This window comes from Populus euphratica, unplaced genomic scaffold (assembly GCF_000495115.2).
Source record: "Populus euphratica unplaced genomic scaffold, PopEup_1.0 scaffold8.1, whole genome shotgun sequence".
NCBI lineage: Eukaryota > Viridiplantae > Streptophyta > Magnoliopsida > Malpighiales > Salicaceae > Populus > Populus euphratica.
Window position 1 is genome coordinate 2791101 of NW_011499855.1, and position 15565 is coordinate 2806665.

The following is a 15565-nucleotide window of genomic DNA, read 5'->3' on the forward strand; positions in this document are numbered from 1 at the left end:
CTTTTGTTTGGCTATTTTATGGCCAAGGACGACATTGGAATATTCAAGCTAGAAATAAAAGAACAGGACACAGAAGATTTCCAACCAGAAATAGACGTGCTCGCTCATTGACTAGGAAAAATAATATATTGCGAGACTATTAGCTCCATATGTTTGCGCATGTGCTTTTATCCATTGAAAAAAAATTATATTCTAATTTTAAAGGGCCGGTCTTGTGATTAAATAAATAGGTTTTATTTCTTCTTTTTATATATATATATATATATATACAAATCATGAATCATTGATATTTATTTATTTTTTCTCTTTGTGTTGGACGAGGAAAGGCTGGAAAGCCTGCAAGAGAAAAATAAGCTATAAATGTAGTTTTTCTTTTGAAAATAGCAACGTGTGTATATATATATAAAACTAGCAAACTAGCACAACTCAAAATATACTTAAGAAAACAACATAGAAAATAACATGTTTTCATAAGTTATACTATTGAAAACAATGTAATCTACTAATTTTTAAAACATACAGATTGTGTTTTCAGAAATAATATGACTTATATAATAAATGTATTTAAACAAAAGTTCAAACTTTAAATTTTTAACCATGTATGTGTATATATATATATCAAATAATGTTTAAAATAGACCTTGTCTTAAAATCCAATTATGATCGGATTTAAAATTAAACTAGTTAAAGAGTTAGCTTAATTAGACTCCTATCAACTATAATTTATTTAGTTAATATAATTTTAATTAGTCCAAACTAAATAAATTCTAAAATAATTTTTTTTTGATTCTCTATATACAAGGATTGACTACAATTATACTGTAATTTAGTTTTGTTGAAAGAATTAAAAAAATATATTTAAAAAAGAAAGAAGGGAAGAAGCTTCAAAACGGCGCCGCATATAAGCTACTAGAAAAGAAACCACCGTAGGTTTAAAAAATTGGAGCCAAAGAGGTAAGAGGTCTTTGTTAGTTAATCGAAGGCAACGAGATAGACCTGTCATCAAACCGGCAAAACAACCAAAGCTTTCACTTAACCCACAAATATACTGCAAGATTTGTTGTCTGCTGCATTTACATGTCAAAAGAAATAAAAAAAAAATGCTGTCTTTCTCTGTTTCTTCAAGCAAATTCTTCTCTGCTTCTTTCCCTTTCAATCTTTACCTGAAGAAACGACCCTTCTTCTCCTTTTTTTTCATATTCAGTCCCATAACCCAAACTCTAAGTAAACTCCTCAACTACTCATCAATATGACTTATCAACCATAGACTCTTCATAAACATTACATTTTGCTTATTTTTTGGACTCACCCTGAAGACCCATTTCGGTTTTTAGTCGAGATTTTGGGCCAGGGGTTGGAAAAATGAGGGTGTGCTTGTGGTTTTTTGTTGTGGTTATTGTTTTCGGTTTTGGTGATGGAAAAAATGCTGATCAAAGACTACGCACAGAGAGGATTTCAGGTGCAATTCTTTTATCTACTTCATGTCTCACTTTATATTGGAATTTAAGCGGTTTTCATTTTTTGTAGGTTAGGTTTTATTTGTTTTTGTTAGACTTCATTTTGTTTTGTTTGATTGTTTGCTGTTGCTTTCTTACGATGCTTTAGTTTTAGTTTGATCTTTCAACTTGAAGTTTTGCAAGATTGCAATATAGAGAATGGGGGTTTCTGTGCTCATGCTAGTACAGAATCAGAATGGATTTGGACATAAAGAGTACAAGTTCCAACACATTTGGTTTTAGCTTTGTGCAAATTAATTCTTGGAGCTTCTGGGAATTTGTTCATACTTAGTTCAGTGCAACGGTAATATGGATTGTTTCCCTTTTAATTTGGAGTTAAAGGACACGTTCGCCTAATTCTCCCGGTTTTTCATGCTTTATGAACCGTAATGGCCCTATCATAAACATAGTGCCTGCCAGTGAATGCATTGTCTTTGCTTCTGAAAATGCTCAAGAAACCTTTTACAAGATGTTGATATCTATCCTTGGATGATTTTTTTCATCTTTCAGCAAAAATGAGCCCTACAGAATTGTTAAATTAGTCTAATTTCTCTTGAGCTGTTTGTTATGTTGGCCGTGAGTATGATATGACTAACAAAATGCACTTTGGGTTTCAACAATGCAGGAAGTGCTGGGGATGTGTTGGAAGATGATCCAGTGGGAAGATTGAAGGTCTTCGTTTATGAGCTTCCTAGTAAATACAACAAGAAATTGCTGCAGAAGGACCCCAGATGTCTCACTCATATGTTTGCTGCTGAAATTTTCATGCATAGATTTCTCTTATCCAGCCCAGTCCGAACCCTTAATCCAGACGAAGCAGATTGGTTTTATACCCCTATATACCCCACTTGTGACCTCACACCTACTGGCTTGCCGTTGCCCTTCAATTCTCCAAGGATGACGAGAAGTGCAATACAGCTTATCTCCTCCAATTGGCCTTACTGGAATCGTACAGAAGGGGCTGATCACTTCTTTGTTGTGCCCCATGACTTTGGAGCCTGCTTCCACTATCAGGTAGGACTGTTAAATGCTGCTGGGTCTAGTAACCATATCTTGCCCCATTTTGAAAGAACAAAAGTATCTTGATGTCATCAAGCTACATTCTGCATGCTTAAGTTAAACATCTTCTGTCCTTTTCAGTGCGACTTCCCAGTTTCCTTAGGCACTGATCCTGTAGTCTCATTGAGATTTTGCCCTTGGTAGCCTAGTTAGGTATGGAGATTTTGATAAGCGTGGCTTGGTTTCATGGGTGATTAGATTTTGACTTTTGAGTTTGTGCTCGAAGGGCCTTGATAAAACATGGTTAATGCTAATGTAAACTCAAGAACGTGCACCTTTAAATTTTCTTAATTCATTATTGGACCTGGAAATGGGGAGAAGAAAAAAAGAAGATTTAACTTTAAAACTGTTAAACACTCATGTTCTACATTTACCGGGTGACTGCTAGACTCTCTAATATTTCTATAACAAGTACGACCATATTGTCAGACATGGCCCTGCCTTCTCAGTTGTTTCAAAAAGGGCTGTAGCTTGCAGTTTTTTCTACGCCCTTGCTGCTACAACCATTTTTCTTTTGGTTTTTTGGGCGGGTAAAACCCGACTCTCTCTTCTGCTGGCCAAACAGGCCGGCCACCAATCCACCCAATGCTATCAATCCTCCTAGTGGGGGGATTGGTAATGCTTATGATAAATGAAGCTCGATGACGTTATCAGTTTTAACTGAACATTCCAACAGAACTAAGATTTTATTACTCATCTAAATCGTTTCTGCTTCCATGCATCATAGACATGTCAAAAAGGTTTTATGGGTTTAGTAACTTCAATCTGATTCCCCGCTGGAGCCATTTAAAATCAAGACCTCCTTAGTGATATGAATTTTTTGATCCTCTAATTTGCATTAATCTAGCAAACAATTTGTACCAGCTGTGACTGATTTATCATGGTTTATTTTCGCTCAAACACTGTAGGAAGAGAAAGCCATTGAGCGGGGCATCCTTCCACTACTCCGGCGGGCTACTTTAGTTCAAACTTTTGGGCAGCGAAACCATGTGTGCTTGAAAGAGGGGTCAATTACAATTCCTCCGTATGCTCCTCCTCAAAAGATGCAGGCCCACCAGATTCCCCTTGATACTCCGCGGTCAATTTTTGTTTACTTCCGCGGATTGTTTTATGATGTAAATAATGACCCAGAAGGTGGTTATTATGCAAGGTATGCTTGTGCTCATCTTCCGAAAGGAATGAATTTCAATATGCCTAACCTAATATAGTTTGTTTTATAGTCAAGACCGGGAAACAATACTCTCATGGAATAATAGATAACACAGTGTCTGATCTTTTAAGTAATGAAGTACAGATTTTACGAACTATGATTATTAAACAGCCATGAAACCCTCTAGGAGCAAAGTAGGATCCCATTTTGCCTCAATTCCTCCTGTGAGCTTTGACTTTTGGTGAATTTCAGATTCAAGAGACCTCTGTCCTCTGATAATTATGTGCTTTGAGACTTTGTAGTCTGTATCTAAGAATTTGTGGATGATCTTGTTGCGAATCTGCTGGCTACGACATCTTGTGTGGCTCCTGTGAGGCTGCTGGGCTTTTATTAGTTAGTTAACCTTTTTGTTTGACTGACAGAGGAGCAAGGGCTGCAGTTTGGGAGAATTTCAAAAACAATCCACTCTTTGACATCTCCACTGATCATCCAACAACATATTATGAAGACATGCAACGAGCTATATTTTGCTTGTGCCCACTCGGTTGGGCCCCATGGAGTCCTAGACTGGTCGAAGCAGTGGTATTCGGATGCATTCCTGTAATTATAGCAGATGATATTGTTTTACCATTTGCCGATGCTATCCCATGGGAGGAGATTGGAGTGTTTGTAGCAGAGGAAGATGTCCCTCACCTGGACACATTCCTGACATCTATACCACCAGAGGTGATTTTAAGGAAACAAAGGCTTCTTGCAAACCCTTCCATGAAACGTGCAATGTTATTCCCACAGCCAGCACAACCTGGTGATGCTTTCCACCAAATACTAAATGGGTTGGCTCGTAAGTTGCCACATGACAGGACTGTTTACTTGAAACCTGGTCAGAAGGTTTTGAATTGGACAGCAGGACCAGCTGGGGACCTGAAACCTTGGTAAGAGAAGTGTCAGAAGGTATCTGATGTTTCATCTAATCCCGCAAGAGAATCCAAGGAATGTAAACTTCGCTTTGAAATTTTGTAGAGATAATTCAATTTTACATGTACATCTGGGACATAGTTCGCATTAAATAGCTTCATATTTCCCCGGACACACTTGAGTTTTCGTGTCATTTTTAGTCTTTTTGTTAGGGCATTCATGAACGATTCCCAGTTTCCATCAGAGAAATCAAGTAAATGAGCTAAAGAATCTGCTATAATTCAAGGGGGTATCTAAGAGTGTGTTAGTAATTAATTTTTAAAGTGTTTTTTTTGTTAAAAAAATATATCAAAATAATATACACGTATATATATATTTTTATTTTTCAAAATTTATTTTTAATCTTTGCCTATTAAAATTATCTAAAAATATTTAAAAATAAAATTTAAAAAATAAAATTTTACCAATCTTTGTTTTGTTTGAACCGCAATTTCAAACAAACAGTTATCAATCAATCATGCTCATTGTGTGCAGAAACTGTAATGCAAATGCAAGAACGAAAACAGAGAGAATTTTGAGTATTTTATAGGAATAGAATCGAGAGAAATCAATACAATGTTTTAGCCTGTATACAGAGCACCCGATAACTGCTTCTCAACCAACTTTCCCGCCAAGGCTAACAGAACTAACTAATTTGTCCACATCATCATAACTAACTCTCCTGGACGCTTATTTTGTACACCAGTTTCTATTGAAATAATTGCCATAGTAAGCTCATCTCCTTTAGCAGTTAGCACCATTTGATCAACCATTGCTGTCTTGATGATCAGACCTGCTTCCATTGTCAGAGCACAATCCACGTGGCAACATCCTGTTAACTTCAGCTTCATTAATATTCCCACAGACATTAGAACTGACAGCAGCTTAAATGGTTGGGCTCAAACCCGAACCCAACCATTCAAAGGTGGGTTCGGTCCAGGGCCTTCATGAGCCCACTATACATATGGATGGGCTTGGTCTAGCGCCCACCAATCCGAGCCCTCGAGGGCGCACAAAACGAATTCCGCTACCAAGACAGAAACAAGAGGGGAACTCTGATATCATCCAAGCTACCAAAACAGCTGAGACTTGAGAGAATAGAGGCTTGTTTTGCAAGAGAATCAGCCACAGCAAATCCACCTAACTGAAGATAATTAACATTATTGAAGAATTTATACATTGTGGTGTCATATATTATGATGGGATTTTAAAAGGAGCTGCCTATATATATAACGTGCAAGAATAGCAGTTTCTACTTTTTAAAGAAGAAACTAATTACTTCATGATCATTATTTTTAAAGAAGTATTTGAGAATGAGGTAACTTCTACTTTTTGATGTGTTTTACTTTTTAAAAAATAACTTGTATTACAATACTAAATATATTATTGTAATGATATCTAGTTAGATGGTGTGAGTAAATGAGGGTTATAAGTTATACTGTATAACCAATAAAAATTTGAAAGAAAAAGAAAAAGAATGAACGTGCATAAATCCCAAGATTCCCTCCCCTCTTAACTATTTTTTCAAATAAGGGTTTAGAGATAACCTCTTGAACCAATATTGAAATCTTCAATAAAATTATTTAAAAATTTAAGATGAGTTCACGTTTATGGATAATTTTATTTTACTTTACAATATTAAAAGATAATATAAATTATATTTTAAAACTTTATTTAATAATTTAAGTTATTGAGTTGATATGAATTTTTAATATGGTATCAAAATTTTGATGACCAAGCAGTCAAGAATTCGAATCTTATTATCTTTATTTATTTGATAAAAATTAAATATAAAATAATATGAATCTGTATAAATTTCAAGCTCAAAAAACTTTTATTTAAAAGAAAGTATATTAAAGAATAATACAAATTAAATTATTAAATTTCATTCAATAATTTAAGTTATTAGATTGAAATGATTTTTTAACATATAACATATCTCTCCAATGTTATAAATATGAGTAATATATTATTATCTCGGGTTAAAATATTTAATTTAATGAATAAAAATTAAATTTATACTTTTGATTATTTAAATTATAATATTGTTATAAAAAAATTTAAATTTAAATTTACATCTTAAAAGATAATTTTATATCTATTTTGTTTTTGTAAAATACACAAAGACCACCTAAAATAAGAAGTTGCTTTCGGATACAGCAGTCTTATACCCATTTTGACCCCAACAACCCACGAAGGGACAAGAACTTCCTGTGCCATGGTTATCGACTTGTCTGTCTCAAATCTTGGAGGAGGCAGTGATCCTGGCCAGAAAAGAAAAAAAAAACAATAAATTCAAAACCTGGGTGCGGTGTCGTTGTCTTTTCTTCGAATTGGAGCTACCATGTGACGTGACTTCTTCCAGTTTAACACAATAAACACAGTTGCTTAGCTCATTATCATGAGTAGAAAATGATCGAACTGTGAGAGAATAATATCTGCAACTAATGCATCTCCGAAGAATATAGTTTTTTTTCTGTATTCTTTACTCGGTTTTGATCATCCAGCTGTGATCAGGGGAGGGGGGTATTACTCGCTCCTTTTCTCGTCAGCAATTGATCTTACAGCTAGCGACCCTCTTCGATGGTTTATGAAGCAAGCAAGCAAGGAATGGTGGACGGTATCCTTTGAGCTATAACAATGGTCAGATTAGAAAGGTTAAGTAACTTTTCTAATCTGACGAGGACAGGCCAAGTTGAAGGTAGTTGTCCCACCATCCTATCTTGACCCTAACTACAAACAATGATCAAAATAATGGGATTCTGGTTTTACCTACCATCACACCGCATAAATAATCGCTGTCAAGATTTCACTCTAATCTTCCTTGTATATATATTTCTTTCAAGAAAAAATTCAAGATTTTTATCATTTAAACACACCAAGAACAAAAGCAAGAGGAAGAGGGATGCTTGAGTCTTAAAAAACTAATTTAAATGTATTACTGACGAGTAACAAAATCTGGGGGTAGGTGAAAGAAGTCGCAAAGTTTTTGCTCGCGTGTTGGCTGGCTGGTGTTACCACAAAAAAAAGAGAACACAAAGTGCCAATTGACCTCTTGGTTGAGCAGGCGTTGGCTCTCAAATCTGCTTCTCGATTCCAACTATTAATGACAATAATTATTAGTGATTTATTAGATAATTAGTTAGTGCTTTGTTTGCGGAAGAGGACCAAAAAAATCTAACTAGATTAAAAGGAAATGGTGTTAAATAATTAGTTAATTTTTTAATTTTAATTATATGATTTATTTTTCCTTGTTGAAATGCCTGGTAGCTTATACTTAAGGTGGTTGATAAATACAAAAGGATCTTTTTATATACGTTGGATGATTGTGTATAATTTTATAGGGAAAAAAAGAGTTTAAAAATATTAAATTTAAAAATATGTATAATAACAATACAAAGAATTAAGATATTATGAACCTTGAATTTAAAAGATTCTAAAAGTATTTATAGTTTATAAATCTTATTATTATTATTATTATTATTATTTTGTGAAGATTAAAGGTTGTGGAGTCATTTTATTTGGGTTTTATTTTGAATTGTATTATATTAATATTAATATGGATTAAATCAATATAAAATATTAACAAATCTGTATGGAGATTCTGAAAAATTATTCAGTGAGTACTGGAACAAACAAGTTGTCCAATCTTAACCAAACAAGTTGTCCAAACTTGTTAAGAGTGGAAAATAAACCTAGACATGCTGCATATGGGTTATGATCGTTACGTTTACGCATTGCATAAACATATTTTTTTTAGCTATTGAGGGTTTTGAACCTGATAAATTTGAGTTTATTAATTATGAGTTGAACAAAATTTTTTCTAAACATCAAAAAATATATATAGATATTATTAATTTATTTTTTATTTACAAGTGATATTTTGATTATGAAATAAAATTTAAATATATACTAATTAATTTTTTTTTAAATATTAAAATAATAATATCTTTAATTGATCTAAATCTATCAAAGCCAACTTACTAAATCTACAAATTAGGCCAGCAATAAGATAACATTTAAAAAATAACGAGGAGCTATAACAAATTTCTAATATTATAAAATATTGTTACACTCTTATTCAAAAATAGTGTAAAAATTGAATACAATAGTATCTAAAATATATTTTTAATTAATTTAAGAACTCAACAAATTTATAATAATTCAAATTAATTATTCTTTTTAATTTTTATATTAAAAATATAAATATTATGTTAGGTCGATGACTTAGTTTTGATTAAAAAAGCTGAAGTTCGCGTGCAAGCTTGGATTTATACTTTTTTTTTAATATTTTTTTTTGCCTTAGAAGCAAACAACATGTGCTCTCTCTCTCTCTCTCTCTCTCTCTATATATATATATATATATATATATATATATATATATATATGTGTGTGTGTGTGTGTGTTTTTAGATTGCCTTATAAATTTACTTTTTATTTATATTATCTAAAAATACTTTAAAAATATTATAAAAACCCATATAAACCACCAAACAATACCAAAATATCTTAGGATTACTTAAAAACCAAAAATTAACTAAAAAAATAAAATCAAAACCTAATCTAATTTGTTTTTCCTATCATATTTAAAGAGAAAAATCACCTTAACTGAACTTCTTTCAAAAAAAGGGATTAATTAACATAAAAATCCTTTTTTAATGGTTATATTGTGGCTCAACGACTACTTTGTTATTTCTAAGTAAACTTCTCTCTTCTTTGTATGGCTTAAAAATAAATTTTTGTAAAACTTTGAGATTAATAATGTATTTTGTTGATGTTTTATGTTGTGGTTCTTTCACTTTAAATTTTATATTTCTAATTCAATCGAAAACTTTATGTCATGGAACTAGTTTGAAAAGGATGAAATCAAAAATTAAAAAATGTTTGAGGATCGATTTTTTAAGAAATATATGAAGAATAAAGCACTATAAAAAATCCGCCTTCATCCAGTAGTTTTGTTGGTGTTGATGTTAATTTTACCGGGTGGTAATCGCAAATATATACCAGTCCAAACTTCTTCGGCGTCCCAAAACTTTGAAGCTGCTGCCGAACATGTTTGTTTGTGATACTAATTTTTTTCTAATACAGTTGTTATGCTAACCAAGCCAATTAAACTCAATTGGAGACTTTCATGATTCGAACAACAATTTTGTATCTTCTTTTCAACTTCAATTGTACAGCCAATGTGTAAAGAATGACTTTTAGTTGAATATAGCTGTGTTCGCAATTATGTTATAAACAATATTTTATACATTTTTTATATTTAAAATTAACTTTTTTTTATAGTTTTAGGCCCTCATATACTAATACAAAAAATAATGTTTTTTAAAAAACAATTCAGCAAAAACAAATGCCTCAGATCTCAAGAGGCGGCACCCCCACCTCTACTAATACGATGACAACAAAATGAGAAATAGCGACGTCAGTATACTCTTTTCTTCCCACCTGCCCCGTCAAATTAGAGACAAAAAGACGGTCATCCAATTTCCCATCGTTTTTATCGTTTCGTTTCGTATCGTATCGTGTCTCCTGAAATAGTATTGCTCTATCAGAAGTACTAAAACTCTTCTTAATCTCCCCCTCTCCTCGCCAACCCACCAACCAACACAACCCTCTCTGCCTCTCTCCCTCCCTGAATCACCATGGCTACCATTTCAAAGCTCTCAAATCCAAGCCCCGCAGCCTCCCTCTCAGCTCCTTCTAGATCTTCTTCCTTGCCTAAAGTCTTCCTCGGTTTCAGTACCAAAACCTCTCTCTCCAAAGTTAGGCTGTCCTTGACAAACACCCAACCTTCCCCCAGGACCTCCTTGGTGTAAGTATTTTTACTTCATTATTTATGTTCTCTTCATGATCTTTCCTTTTTCATCTGGGTTTATTTGGCGGTGATCACCCTAGCTCTCATGTATTTGCTTGGTTTCACCTTCTGATCTTTTTATATGTCGATGGTCAACTTTCTGATTTTTGGTTTCTTATGAATTCATGACACAGTTCCTAGTTTCATATGCTTTATTATACCTTGCTTAATTCATCTTCCAGGGATCCGTCTGTTATTTAAGCCAAGAAGTACTAACATGTACAAAGTGATGCTGGAACTGATGCTTAAATAATACATTGTCGATATGTTCTAATATTGCGATATGGAATTTCTTGGTCTTCGATCTGATGCTTAAATAAGAAAGGATCGGGTTATATTGTATGCATGGTTGTTGCTGGTTATTCAATCTCTCTCCTTTTCTCTTTTGATGATTATGGACCCTGCTCAGTTTCCATTTAACGAGATCTTATCACAGTGTCAGGTGTTCTCAATCCAGTGGAAATGGTAGCCCAATAAAGAGAACCACTCTTCATGATCTTTATGAACGGGAGGGGCAGAGTCCATGGTATGACAACCTCTGCAGGCCTGTGACGGACCTGATTCCTCTGATCGAGAGTGGAGTTAGAGGCGTCACAAGCAACCCAGCGGTAATAACCATTATCTTTTCTATCAAATTTTTTATGCAAAACTTGTCTAAACTGTATAAAAAAAATGACTTCTTTTGAATTAAGCTAAAGAAAGTTCAGTGGATGAGGTTGAAAATAAATGGCGGAATTAATATGAAAGTGTGTCTGGAACACTTCTTGTGGTTTTTCTTCACTAGCCTTTGGTCCTGTATAATAAGCTGTTCAAAATATACGACTGCAGATTTTCCAGAAGGCAATATCATCTTCAAATGCTTACAATGACCAATTCAGGTGAATGCAATCTGTTACAAATAATTGTTATTATTCAGAATCAATTAATTGTTTTTTGATGGTGTCTGATGCATGTGAAATTTATTTGATTTGCCAAGTGGGAAAACAAAATGAAGTTCATGCATCTCTTCCGAGTCTCCCAATTATTACAGGCTCTTTTGGTTCGAAACTCGGATGTTGGTTTTCGAGTCAGAATTTTAAGATTGTCAAGCTGATCATTTTAGTCTTCATGTTTTTCTACTCTGATTTTATACTGTTGATACCTTCAGGGAACTTGTGCAATCAGGAAAAGACATTGAAACTGCTTACTGGGAACTTGTGGTAAAGGACATACAAGATGCATGCAAACTTTTTGAGTCAATTTATGATCAGACAGATGGTGGTGATGGCTATGTTTCTGTTGAAGTGTCTCCTAGATTAGCTGATGACACTCAAGGGACTGTTGAGGCTGCCAAGTGGCTTCATAAAGTGGTTGATCGCCCCAATGTGTACATTAAAATCCCTGCTACTGCTCCTTGCATCCCCTCAATCAAGGAAGTTATTTCGCTTGGCATCAGTGTCAATGTGACTGTAAGTTCTTTCTGCGCATTCTTTCTTGGCTTAGGCATCGTGATGACTAATGATTTGTTCACTGTAAATGATGTGCGTGCGATGTGTCTTCTTCCATGATCATACCGATGAACTGATCCTAATGACCTGCTAGTTGTAGTCAGTCGTGGTTAAACAATTTTGGGAAAAGTAATCTTAAATGATTATGTAGTTTTAACAAGTGGCTCTTTCATTAAATCAGATTATGACTGTTCTCCTTTTTTCTGTCTGCACAGCTGATATTCTCTCTCACAAGATACGAAGCAGTCATTGATGCCTACTTGGATGGCCTTGAGGCATCTGGACTAAGTGATCTCTCCAGAGTTACAAGTGTTGCTTCCTTCTTTGTCAGCAGGGTGGACACTCTCATTGACAAAATGCTGGAAAAGATCGGAACCCCTGAAGCCCTTGATATACGAGGAAAGGTAGCCAGCTCCAAATTCTAATTCTTGTTCCGATAATTCTCATTATACTCCAGTGAATCTGTAACCTAGTTTGTAAAATCTCGTTCATGAATTTTTTGTTATAGGCTGCGGTGGCTCAAGCAGCCCTAGCATACAAGCTCTACCAAAAGAAATTCTCTGGTCCAAGATGGGAGGCTTTGGTGAAAAAAGGTGCTAAGAAGCAGAGGTTGCTGTGGGCATCAACCAGCGTCAAGAACCCTGCCTACCCAGACACCTTATACGTTGCTCCCCTCATTGGACCTGACACTGTAAGCCATCTTGTTATCTCAGAAGCCTGTCTGTTGGATTTATGTGGATTGCTCTTCATGATATCTCTGGCAATGATATCAAGTTCACGAGGATTATTCATAGTTTGAACTTTAATTTATTATTTAACATTTCTCCGTTGTGTCTTATGGTAGGTCTCAACCATGCCTGACCAAGCTCTCCAAGCATTTATTGACCATGGAAGTGTTGCAAGGACAATCGACTCAAATGTCTCTGAAGCCGAAGGAATCTACAACGCACTTGAGAAGTTGGGAATTGATTGGGGCTACGTGGGCAATCAGCTTGAAGTTGAAGGAGTGGATTCTTTCAAGAAGAGCTTTGATAGTCTGCTTGATACCCTGCAAGAGAAGGCAAATTCTCTGAAACTTGTTAGCCTGTAAGCCTTTATGATCTGCCTATCAGGATGAATTCAATGTAATAAAAGCGGGTGTCAATCTTGCCGTAGAAAAAGCCCATGGTGGTGAGTGTTGTGTAAGAAGTTAATGATGTATCATAAGATTCTGATTACGCCAAGAGATTTTTATCAACAATTGCTTTGATCTCTTTATATTGTGGGAATGTGGTTGGTCTAGCATAAATCATCAAGTTGTTGACCTGTAAATATATTGACCATACTGCCGGATCATGATAGGAACTGGGATTAATACAGGTGAAAGTATCACTCCTCGTGCGTCATATTGACATTGGGCCTAGCGTCCAAGGCACAGATACTTTACAGCTGCTTCATTGGGCCAAGAGTTCCATTGGCAATTTAGATGGCTTAAGCAGTATGGTCAGCCTTTGAATATAATCGTTCCTCCTTGAAAACGGTATGAGAAATGATGATTAAATTTTCTTTCTGATTCGAGAACCAAAAAAAAACCCTCTCTTTAATCTCTATCTGCCTTTGTCCTCTGTTAAATTATATGTTCCCTTTTCTACAATTCCATCGAACTCCTCCTATCCAAATTTTACTCGCATTACGGCATCAGCAAGGGTTAGGTTAATTCGACTTATTATCTATCCATGAACAGGCCTGAATGCTTTAATTGTTATTTCCTGATAAGAGCAAAAGTTGCTTGCCGCCATTCTGGGGCCATCCCTTTAATTTCTACGCCAAGTTTACTTGCCTCATTTGGCCTGGAATGTAAAATTTCGGAATGCTTTAGTGTTTTTCCAAATCCACGAATTGGCTTCCTTTCTCTCTCTTCAGAAAACAAATTCCCATCCCTCCCTATTAAAACAGATTAGGGGTTTGTCAAATCCACAAATTTTGCAGTGGTAACCATGGCTTCCGATTTAATCAACGCGTCAATTCTTGGCAAGAAGAAGAGGGTAATGACTCCTTTCTTTTTATTTTTATTTTTTAAATTTTCCTCTCCCCTCTCTAGAACTTGATTTCTTTCTAAAAAAAAATCATTCATTGTGAGAAATGCTTGTGAAATCAGGCATCGAAGCGTTTTCATGCCATAATGAGAAAAGGAGGCATTAGTCCGCTCCTGGCCAATCTTTGCTTTCGAGCGATTCGTGCCATCCTTGGTTCTGGCTCTAGTTGTCGGACTAGGAGCGGCTCTTTCATCCACAGCAGATCTTATAGAAGAAGAAGCTGTTGATGTTTTTGGACGTCTTTGCTTGGCACGAAGGCTATAAGCATCAATCTTGCCTTGATGCTAACCCGAGGAGAGGTAGACGAGGCTTTCTCAGTTCACGTGTTGATTCTGCCTACACCATGAGCATCGTGGGCTTGTCGCTTGAATGCGTGGAATTGTCATATAGACAAGGTAATTTGGCCATCAGTTTTACTTCTTGAATTGCATAAGATCAATGGATCAAAATTACGTGGTCCTGACTGTTAAAATGAGACGTAAAAGATATTTAAGTTATGTTTCCATAATGATCTGGAATTCAAATCATTTTGAGCTTTAAACTTGTCAGAAGTATGTCACTGCTACTTTTTTTTCTGTACAATTTTGAATCGTAGGAGCTGATGATGTCAGGCTCAGGGAAGATATACACAATGCCATGGCTATCAGTTCCTCGTGCAGTTTGCATTGGTTTTGTCCTGCCTTTGATGGTACAGCAGATGGTTCTCATGCAATGAATGATGAACACAGACATGATTTAACATTAAAAAACAAAACCCTCACGAGCTCAATTATCACACGCATTGTCTAGGTAGCTTGATGTTCTTGTTAATCTATCTCAATCTGGTCCTGCTGAATCTACATCATGGTCTAGAGGCAAAAGTTCCAGATCTTCTTACACTCGCCACAGCAGAAGTCGCAGGTCATCTTTAGATTGAGTTGCTGATGAAAATTGGGAGAAAGACAACAGTAAAGTTAAAGACCTTGAAGCAATCCAGATGTTGCAAGACATTTTGCTATAGACAGACAGTACAGTACTGTAGGCAGAAGTATTAAATAGAATGTTTAAGATATTCTCAAGTAATCTCGGAAACTATAAGTTGTGTCAGCAATTACGGACCGTTCCCCTTTTCATCCTAAATATGGTTGGTTTCCCGCCATCATTGCAGGAGATAATCCTTAATCTCATCCTTAACTCAACGTTGTTGTTTGATTGGACCCGAAGTCGCAAATTTGAAGCCAGGGATAGTTACGTGAGTTTGTGTGTTGATTCAATTTCATCTAGTCATGATTCTTTTGCTTCTCCAGGAATCGATTAACATCAGCGAGGTTTGGTATTTAGAGGAAGAGCATAGGCAACTAGGGTAATGGCCAGGGTTTTTTTTTATTTAATAACAAATTTTAATATTAGTTTAATGATAAAATTGTAATATTAATATTATAAGGGTTTTTTTAAAGATAATCTTTGTAAATAATTAAATATATTTTTTGTTGGTATTTTTGGATAGAACGT

The 15565-nt window shown here is 35.0% G+C and overlaps 2 protein-coding genes across 2 annotated transcripts; both read left to right on the top strand.

The window, feature by feature from the left end:
- Window positions 1-1215: 1215 nt before the first annotated feature.
- On the top strand, window positions 1216-4776 carry LOC105123108 (probable beta-1,4-xylosyltransferase IRX10). Its single transcript, XM_011022596.1, has 4 exons — window positions 1216-1459; window positions 2122-2510; window positions 3464-3705; window positions 4128-4776. The coding sequence occupies exons 1-4, from the start codon at window positions 1363-1365 to the stop codon at window positions 4639-4641; spliced, it is 1242 nt and encodes a 413-aa protein (XP_011020898.1). The 5' UTR covers window positions 1216-1362; the 3' UTR covers window positions 4642-4776.
- A 5446-nt stretch (window positions 4777-10222) lies between these two features.
- Window positions 10223-13267, top strand: LOC105123107 (uncharacterized). Its single transcript, XM_011022595.1, has 7 exons — window positions 10223-10470; window positions 10949-11120; window positions 11341-11390; window positions 11660-11960; window positions 12215-12403; window positions 12508-12690; window positions 12844-13267. Exons 1-7 carry the CDS (start codon window positions 10301-10303, stop codon window positions 13087-13089), a joined length of 1311 nt encoding a protein of 436 aa, XP_011020897.1. The 5' UTR covers window positions 10223-10300; the 3' UTR covers window positions 13090-13267.
- Window positions 13268-15565: the final 2298 nt, after the last annotated feature.

Coding starts and splice junctions, on each gene's coding strand:
- LOC105123107 (XM_011022595.1), top strand. CDS start 10,301: ATGGCTACCATTTCAAAGCTCTCAAATCCAAGCCCCGCAGCCTCCCTC. Junction 11,121..11,340: donor GCGTCACAAGCAACCCAGCG/GTAATAACCATT, acceptor ATACGACTGCAG/ATTTTCCAGAAGGCAATATC. Junction 12,691..12,843: donor CCCTCATTGGACCTGACACT/GTAAGCCATCTT, acceptor GTCTTATGGTAG/GTCTCAACCATGCCTGACCA.
- LOC105123108 (XM_011022596.1), top strand. CDS start 1,363: ATGAGGGTGTGCTTGTGGTTTTTTGTTGTGGTTATTGTTTTCGGTTTT. Junction 2,511..3,463: donor GAGCCTGCTTCCACTATCAG/GTAGGACTGTTA, acceptor CAAACACTGTAG/GAAGAGAAAGCCATTGAGCG. Junction 3,706..4,127: donor GAAGGTGGTTATTATGCAAG/GTATGCTTGTGC, acceptor TTTGACTGACAG/AGGAGCAAGGGCTGCAGTTT.